The sequence below is a fragment of the Acartia tonsa genome, chromosome 7, assembly GCF_053477335.1.
Source record: "Acartia tonsa isolate MP-2025a chromosome 7, ASM5347733v1, whole genome shotgun sequence".
NCBI lineage: Eukaryota > Metazoa > Arthropoda > Copepoda > Calanoida > Acartiidae > Acartia > Acartia tonsa.
In genome coordinates, this window is record NC_137266.1 from 31,811,776 (window position 1) to 31,821,639 (window position 9,864).

Genomic DNA, 9,864 nt, shown 5'->3' on the forward strand with positions numbered 1-9,864 from the left:
CTAAATATGTCGGCTCCTCTATAGCTCCTACAGTCTTGCATTGACTTGACCCATTTTCTATTGATCATAATGTGGTCAATCATGTTTCTTGTTTGTCCATCAGGTGTTGTCCAGGTATATTTGTGAATGTTTTTGTGTTGGAATAATGTACCTCCTACAACCATATCATTATTTAAGCAGAATTCAAGTAAAAGTTCTCCATTTTCATTTCTTGTACCTATGCCAAAGTGTCCCATTGCATTCTCCACTCCAGTCCTGTCAGTTCCTACTTTAGCATTCATATCTCCAAGAACTAGGCACATGTCATGTTTGGGTACTGAGTTTCTGATTGATTGCAGTAGATCATAAAACTCTTGTTTTACTTCTTCATCTTTGTCATTTGTTGGGCCATAGCATTGGATAATGGTCAACTTGCAGTGCCTTGATTGGAATCTAGCCTTAATTATTCTGTCTGATATAGGTTTCCAGTCTATTAGTGAATTGACATGTTGTTTTTGAATAATTATAGCAACACCATACATATGTTGGCTTTCATGACCAGAATAAAGTATTAGGTGGCCATCTTTGGTTGTAGTTTGTCCTTGTCCTGTCCATCTACATTCTGTAATCCCAAGTATTCCAATATTGTAACTTGTCATTTCTTTAACTACTTGGGCTGTTTTAGTTGACTCATACATTGTTCTAACATTCCAGGTTCCTATCTTACAGCTTTGCTTAGAACTTATTGGTCCTGTCATAGTTGATAGCTTCCTTTCGGATTTCACCATCATCTTTCATATTCTCAGTAAACTGAGCATCAGTTCCAACGGTTCTTGTTTCATGCACACCTCTGGCTGCGTGAAAGCCATTAGTGTTTGAGGTTCTGTGGGTGTTTTCTTGAACTTTTTGGTTTTATAGGTAGGATAGTTAGTCCTACGCAAACCTTCCATATCCCTAGAAGGATGGGTGACTGGTAAGGGGAGGGACGTCAATATCCACCAGTACTTCAAGAAGTACCTCCTGCCCTGACAGAAAAAAATATTTTATTGCTTTTAACAAATTATACCTTAAAATTCGGCTTATTTTACAATTAGGCTTAAAAAAAAACATTTATGTGATGGTACGGTCGTTAGTATTGAAAATTATTAACTATGATGATATAGCTAAAAGAATACAAAGAACATTAAGTATAGAATAGAATTAAGGTAGAAGATTTCTGGTTGATAGCCTAAAGTAAAATTTAAACTTTTTGTATAGCTAATATTTTATTGGCTTTTATTAAGATCGCATAAGATGATCCCAAATTCTTTTTATCATTACCACAAAAAGTTTTAATATTTGAATAGATCAAATACACAAGTTCATTTACAAACTACCAAAAAAAAATATTTAGCTACCCACTTTCAAAAAAATACTCCCTCAATTTTTGTATAGTCTTTTTTTGAACATGCAACTCTGAGCAGATTTGATAATTAAGATGATGTGATCAAACACCACTTGTTATGTTGTTTTATTATTTTCTTAGAAGCATAAATATATTTAAAATGTGATATTTTTCCTTTAAGTGTAGTTACCGCGAATCTCATATCACCGACCGGCAATTGCCTATTAGTTGATACAAAACAAGTCATTCCCTTTTGGTTTAGAGCAATAGCCAATAGGAGCGGCTGCTGATTAAGGAATTTAATTAGGAAATTATAAAAGTTGCATTCTCTTCGAAACTTAATAGGCCGGAACCTAATTTATGGCCAGGTTTCCTATCCCTTATCAACATATAGTATAGGAGCTATGTGGTAAAATTTTTGACTGACTTAAAACTTTTCAACCTTTCTAACATTTTACCACATAGCTCAAATACTATACGTAGCACGGGATTTTTTTGTGCTTCGCTGCTTATGGTTGTTGTCATCCTTGTTTTTTTTCAAATTGCTTCAAAAGTTTAATACTTGTTAAAGTTTAATAAAATATGTAATTAAGGGTTAGATCTGGAGTTTCCCTTGAAGTAGAAAGGCTTGCTGGAACATCAAAATCAAACCTGTTCTTACTTAATGTAAATCCATATGATACAGGTCACAATTTAATATTGCTGATATAATATTTTTTAGGTTTTACAACTAAACATTTAATCAGTTTTAAAACATACAGGTCAATCTCAAAGATTAATATTCAAAAATTTATATTTTAATATATATGTATGTAATTAATATAAATTTGTATGTGCTGATACATCAGCCCAGGGACGTCCAAGAAAGGGGGAGGGAGTAAAGTGGTGATTACCCCCCCCCCCCCCCAACGAATTTGGCTGTGTCGTGTCGTAGCCACTCCTAAATATTTTTTTTTGTTTTAACCTTTCCCCCCTTACTCATATAAAATTAACCCTACCTTTGTCACCATTTACCATTTAGGAGCAGATGCTTTTTATATTTAAGGGGTTAAAATTTTTTTTCAGGGGGGGGTAATTTGTGGGTAAAGTGTTGATTACCCCCCATTCCAAAAAGAATTTGGCTGTGCTGTCGCCACCTCTAAATTTTTTTCGTTTTAACAGGTCTTGTTAAGATTTTTAACTAGTTTTGGTGAAGAAACCATCACCCTGCCAGCATGCCAGCATTGCCCCTAGAAAAAAAGATTTGATATTTAGATAATTATTGAAATGTTTGATTGATCTATTTTATGGAAGCTAGGCAAATAATTTTGATTTAAATTTTTTTTCTTAATAATTGGGTAAATGTTACTTCTTTAAATAGACATTGTTCAGAACTGTTTCAATCTGGTGGAACAAAAGTCTTTTGATTTTGGCCAGTGGTAAAAATTTTTTTACGTGGAAGTAATTAAGTGCGCAAAGCATGCCAGAATTTTTTTTTTATGAATTATTCATTTTGGGAGGTGGGGTATTTAACTCGCTCAAAATTGTTTTGGGGGGTAAATACCCCTTCTTAAATAGTTAGCATTTTACTTTAAGTATAGTGTGGGCAATCAACCTAATCCATGTATTCCAGAGGGAAAAGGCATGAGAGGGAGAAGGGATAGACACTAGGGATCTAAAGGGATAAGATAATAGACGAAAATTTGTATTTCATACCTAATGATAATAAATAATATTACTCCTTCCAAAGATTAAAATTCTTGGTTAAAAAATTTCTTAGTCTTTAAATAAGATAAAGTGGTTATAAAACTTTGGGTACCAGTGTAATTAACAGTACTTTGTCCCCTTTCCACTGACGATAAAATTAAAAATATATTATTACATTAATTCCAGACTTGTTAGCTCATACAAAACTGGTAAAAATTTATGCTTCATTTTATTGTCTGTGAAACATTTCATTATTTATATACAATAAAACATATAATTCTGAACCAATAAGAAGTATTCTTTCATTTCAATTCTTTACATTTTAAAAAAGAGTGTTTTCACAAAGTGACTTATTTCCAATGTAGTTAAATAATTTTTATTTAATTAAAAAGAAAAGAATGAAAATCATACACAAAAAAGATACATACTTTTAAAAATTTTTAAAAAAAATAAGTTTGAATAATCTTATATTATATCATATTTGTATATGTGACAAAAATAAATTTGTTGTATTGCATAAACATTTGTTGTCATCCATCTTGCAGCATCTTACACAATTTTAACCCTTTACAACCGATTTTTATGTGTTTTGAATAAGTGATAGAAAACAAACATGATAATGTTAATTTATTGATATTCTGTAAAGAATTAACTTTTTAATGAATTAATTTAGATGAAATCAAAAAGCCTAATTTTACTTTATACCAAAATACAATATTTATGAAGCAAAACACTCTAAAAGCTATGAATTTTAACCAAATAAAAAAAAGACTTTTTGCTCTGATCAAAAAGGACCACAGCAACAGTAAAAATTAATTTTTAAATCCCCTTAAAAAAGTTTATTAAGAACTTAATTCAAATTTAGGCTCTGCAGTTTGATTCTACTGGTGTCATAGTATATTTTTGATATATGTTTTGAAAATAAGTTAAAAACAGTTTAATCGGTGTCGAAGCAATCCTGGTAAAAGAAATCCTTATGTGTCTGTCTGTCTGTACTGTCTCGCTAACCGTTGAACTGATATACAGGACAAAGGTCCTAGAAAATTTCGAGGAGGGGGGGGGGGAGGTAACCACCACCCTCTTAAGAGAAACCGCCAAAAATCGAAAAAAGATATAAAGCGCCGCCTAGCGGATATTTCCTTTTAGAGGCCTCTGGTATCCCTATAATAGATTTATTGTTTGTGTGTGTTTGTCTGTCTGTACGAAAGGAACTCGCTAACTGATGAACTGATATGTTTTTTTATTTTCAATGAAGTTTTTAATAGTTTCTGGGTAGATCAATAACTATTTTGGGGGGATGGATACAATTATTCTTCAAAGAAAAAATTGCCAAGAAAAAAATTATACCCCCCTCCCCCCTGAAAAAAAATGAAAAAAAATTTTTGTTACGGATTTTTTATTTTTGGGGGGGTATTTTCTCCCCTAAAATTGTTTAAGGGGGGTAAATACCCCCTTCTAAATGGTTATGGGTGCCTATGGCACCCTTAAGGTAGGGGTAAATTTTAAATGGGAGGAATAAAATGAAAAATATTTTGGGGGTGCCTACGGCACCTCCAAATTCGTTTGAGGGAGGGGGGGGTAATCACGCCTTTATCCCCCCCTTCTTTAGACGTCTATGAAGAGGGATTTCAGTGCTCAACAAGGTACTCTGAGTTAAAGCTCAAATATGTTTTTCTTAGCATTGCTTTCATGGATTCTATGATTCTGTTTTTACTTTACCTTAAGGTTTTTTTTCGGGAATCTTAGGGAATAAGATAATGGACAGTAAATTGACAACTTTTTTAATTATGATAAAAAAAAATTAAATTTCTTAATCAAAAATTTTAAAACTAACCCAAGAGCAAAAGCAATTGATTCTAAGCATCTTTTAGCATTGACCTATGGTACTTTTTTAGTAAATATGCTAGGTTTATGTTTATAATTTGCTTTATCGACTAAAAAGTTTTATATGAAATTTTTTTTAAATGTTTAGCATTGTTTAAAGCAATATCATCAAATGTTTTGATGAGTTTAAACTGTTGTTTAAAAGCTTAGACACATTAAAATAAATTATTGTAATTAAAAATGTATATTTAGAAAAAGGGTTGGTAATTTGTAAACAGTTTAATTACTGTACTTTTGCAATTTACAACATTTGATGCTTTTCTGCAGTATTATTTTATGTTGTTCTTTGAACTCAACATAGCATTTGATGATATTGCTTTAAAAATTGCTTTACATTTCAAAGTTTTTTTCATATAAAACTATAATAAAACCTAACTTTTTAGTCGAAAAAGCAAATATAGTATAAACCTAGTATATTCACTAAAAAAATACTTTGGGTCAATGCTGGAAGATGCTTATAATCACTTGCTCTGGTTTGTTGTTTAATAAAAATACCTAAAGTTTTAAAGCTGACCAATGAATGAGCGTAGTATCAATGAGCAAGGGGACATTTGGTAACAATGTTTTCTTATTCATTTGCCTACCAAATACTGAAAAATTTTATTAATTTTTTATTGGTTAGTTTATTAATTACTAGCGGCTTCGCCCCTAGCCTCTAGGGGCTTTGCCCCAAGAAAAAAAATAATTTTCTGCACCAGCACCAGCAGCACCAGCTGCACCAGCTGCACCAGCTCCAGCAGCTGCACCAGCTGCACCAGCAGCACCAGGAGTATTTTTTTGGGGGGGGTAAATTTTCATTTTTGGGGGGGTTGGGGGTGTCCCACCCCCCAAGAAAATAGCTTAAAACCACCACAGGACCGATAGGTATATACCCTGAAGAGTAGAATCCAATCGGTTCAGTGGTTACCGAGATCTTAAGCTTCAGACGGACAGACGGACAGACGGACAGACAGACGGACAGACATCGTTCTACTTTGTATTATAGATAGTTTTTAAACATCTTAAAAACTAAATGTAATCTACAAATGTATAATTTTGTGTTAATTATTAGATATGTACATAAGATTATTAGCTATTGTTGTATCCTTTTAGATTCCTGGTGGGTTTAAAATTTTAATAGAAAATTAAAGCTTTTAAGCCAACAAAGAATAAAAATAATTGAAAAGGCAATTTTCTTGGTAGGCTGCCAAGGTGGTAATACCCTCCCAAAAATTAGTTAAGAACCTTACTAAGACCTATTTAAAGCTTTTTTTAAGAAGAATGTTATTAGTTCATCATTTAATTATTTTGTTTTTATGTATTTAGAATAAGATACTACTAAATTTTCAATAGTACTTTATTATAAGGTAGATAGGTACTTTTTTACATTATAAAATTACCCTTCCCCAAAAAAACAAAACAAAAAACATTTTACTTTAATGTTAAATTTTTAAGGGGAATAATTACCCTCCTCTTAACAAAATTTGCGGCGCGCTCTGCGTGCCATTTTATTTACATGTCCCATTAAAGGTAATCAGTCCAGCTAGTACATGTATTAAGGAATAATGCAACAATGCATGTCCCTGTTCTGAGTTCCAATGCATATATTACTCCTCTACATAATATAACTATGATTCCTAGGATTTTAACCCAACCCCTGGAGTTGGTATTTGTTTCCTTTCTGTAAGTTTCAGTAATCAACGTTGTTATCTGCTACCAGACATCCATAGAATTTTCCTAGCTTTCTCCCTTAACCTTTGTACTCTATAAAACAACTTTAAATTATCAAATTTAATTAAAACATTATTCTGCATAAAAACCGCTTTACATACAATTAGAGGAAAGAAAGTCCTGTTAAATGGCCAATGTCGTGAATAAACTAATTAATTGAAGTTAAAGGGACTTTAAAAACCTTCTAGGTTTATTCCAGACAAAACGAGTTAGTTTTAATTACAAAAGCTTTGAAAACTATTGAGACCTAGCCTACATGTCTTGACAAAACAAAAATGTGATCTTTACCAAAGTAAAAAAAAAATGGTTCTAAATTCAAATATGTTGTACTTAATTAATTATTACTTGGGAAATTTAAACAATTTAGGTTTTTTTTATGTTTTTAATATCTCATACAATTCCCGTAAGTTTTTTATTGTGAAATACAATTTTTAAAGAAGGTGTATCAACTTTTTTTTTTTATAGCTAGCCGGTTCTTTTAGTAAGTAGTATATGTAAATTTTTCAAAGATTTCAGATATGCAATCGTTTTTTTTTGTAGACCTCTTATTTTTTAAGTAATTTAAGTTTTTTCAAAAAAAAATTAAGTCGATTTTAAGGTACTAAAATGCAACAAAAAATAAAGAAAATGGCCATTATGAACAAAAATAGTAAGATCTTTAATTTGACACCTTACTTTTTCAATTCTGTTAGGTAATTTTTGAAAAAATCGATTTTTTTAAACCCACGAGAATAAAAACTTTAAACTAAATTTTAATTAATATATAAATAAATTAATATAATAAATTAATATAAACTATAATAAAAGGAATTATATGAAAATATCATATTATATTGTACAGGCAACGTCTAATTCTTGAATTGAGTATAAAAATAAGAAGGGGGTAAAGAGGGGGTTAAAAAAAGGGAAGACGATAGTGTTGCCTGAACAAAAAATATAATTGGCCATTTGTTCATTTTTTTATTTTTTTACTTTTTTTCAATTTTGCTTACAATGGATTTGTAATATTTTCTGATTCTAAAGGTATATATGAACCCATGTTTTATATGTCTGTTTGAGAAAATATTTAGGTCTAAAGTTTTTATTAAACCGAGGTTAAAAAAATAGATTTTTTCAATAATTACTCAACAAAATTTTAAAAGTAAGGTGTCAAATTAAGGATCTTACTATTTTTGTTTTTACTGGCCATTTTCTTCTTTTATTTTGTTGCGTTTTAGTACCTTAAAATCGACTTAATTATTTTTTTTAAAACTTAAATTACTTAAAAAATAAGAGGTCTACAAAAAAACCGATTGCATATCTGAATTCTATGAAAAATTTTACATCTACTACTTACTAAAAGAACCGGCTAGCTAAAAAAAAAAGTTGATACACCTTCTTTAACAAAAAAGTTCATTTGACAATTTTGATAAATTTTTTTTTAAAGCATGTTTGTATGTTTGCCTGATAAACATCAGAATTGTACTTTACATATTACCTAAGTATTAAATAAAAAACAAAATAACAAAAAAACATTTATTCTGCAACAAAATAAAGCTATTTTTTTATTTTTAGGCAATTATGCTTGCATGTCAGATGTTGCTTCGCCAGCAAATATTTCATTGTTTATTGCCCAAGGTAATCTTTTGAATTTTTTTTTTACAATAATAACTATTTTTGTTGTGATAAGAGTAGGTTGTTAATAAAATTGTTTTTAAACTATAAAACAAACCCTTGTTATAAAATTAGATGCTTAAAAAAAAAAAAATTTCTTTTTTAACATACCTATATTAAAAGAAATATATTTTTTAGGTAATGATTTGAAACCAGTGTTAGCTAGTCTGAGTTCTAGAGGAACAACCCAGTTTATTTTGACCAACAAACTTTTTATAAACATTTCTTGTATATTTTGCGCTCTTTTACTTTACGCACAATAATTTTAAAAATATTTTTCATAAACTTTAAAGTTTACTTATAATATACAAAATAAATTGCATTCATTTAAAAATTTAAAAGATAATTGTTTAAATGTTTTGTGCAATAAATTTTTTTTATGTATTTGTGTTTTAAAAAAAACTGCAAATAAAGTGCTTAATGTGTTTTTATCATTACAAAAAAACCCTTAAAATTATGTACAATAACATCCATCTATTAAATAATAATTCTTGATAAGTCTAGTAGATAATAAATTTAATCAAAAAATCTACTTTAAAAAAAATAATAAAAAGTTGCAAAATATTTAAAATTATTAAAATGATACTTTTTTTTGTTAATAATTGAAAAAAATTAAATTATAAAAAAATCTGTTAAATTTAGGGTCTAAATTTTTTCAATTACATTTTTTTTTGACGATCATAACAATCGTTTAAAACATAAAACGGACTAACTTATACTAATAATATCTCAAACAAAAATTTTTAAGAATTTATTGGTACTTATTTGAAAAAGTTTTTTAATAATTTTTTTTATAGCTGACTGGTTCTTTTAGTAAGTAGTAGATGTAAATTTAAAAAAAAAATTCAGATATGCAATCTGTTTTTTTTGTTGACCTCTTTTTTTTTAAGTTATTTAATTAAAAAAAAAAAATAAGGTCGATTTTAAGGTACTAAATGGCAACAAAAAAAAAATGGACATTATGTACAAAAATTGTAAAATCTTTAATTTGACACCTTATTTTTTGAATTTGTCAGGTAATTATTGAAAAAATTTTTTTTTTTTTAAACCTACGAGAATAAAAACTTTGAACCTAATTTTATCATTTTACAGGTAAAAAAAAAATATTTGACCATATATACCTTTAGCAAAATTGTAAGCAAAATAAAAAAAATAAAAAATTAAAGAATGGCCTATTATATTTTTTTGTTCAGGCAACACTTTCTTTATCGTTTTTTTACCCCCTCTTTACCCCCATGCTATTTTTATTTTTAATTTTAGAAATAAGATGGTTGCTTGTATAATTTAATATAATATTTTCATATAATTCCTTTTATTGTAGTTTATATACTATATTGTAAACTTTTTATTTCAATTTTGCTTAGAATGGATTTGTAATATTTTTTTCATTCTAACAGTGTATATAACGCCTATTTCTTATGCCTAGGGAAAGTTTTTAAGTTTTTATTCTTTCTTTCAGATAATATTTCAAATTAATTAAACTTTGTGTTACTGTGAAGAAGATACAAAAAATGTTTTTTTTAGTTACATACAATGCGCCGCGTTTAATGATTATTACTGTATTATTA

The 9,864-nt window shown here is 29.0% G+C and overlaps 1 protein-coding gene across 1 annotated transcript in view; it reads left to right on the plus strand.

Moving 5' to 3' along the window:
- The window catches only part of LOC145323576 (heterogeneous nuclear ribonucleoprotein K-like), a 156,733-nt gene extending 148,054 nt beyond the window's left edge, over positions 1 to 8,679 (plus strand). Inside the window, exons 14-16 of the mRNA XM_080165953.1 lie at positions 1,957 to 2,048; positions 8,198 to 8,260; positions 8,435 to 8,679. Of these exons, the coding sequence (XP_080022079.1) occupies positions 1,957 to 2,048; positions 8,198 to 8,260; positions 8,435 to 8,559 (280 nt within the window). The 3' untranslated portion in view covers positions 8,560 to 8,679. The remainder of the gene's footprint in view (positions 1 to 1,956; positions 2,049 to 8,197; positions 8,261 to 8,434) is intronic.
- Positions 8,680 to 9,864: the final 1,185 nt, after the last annotated feature.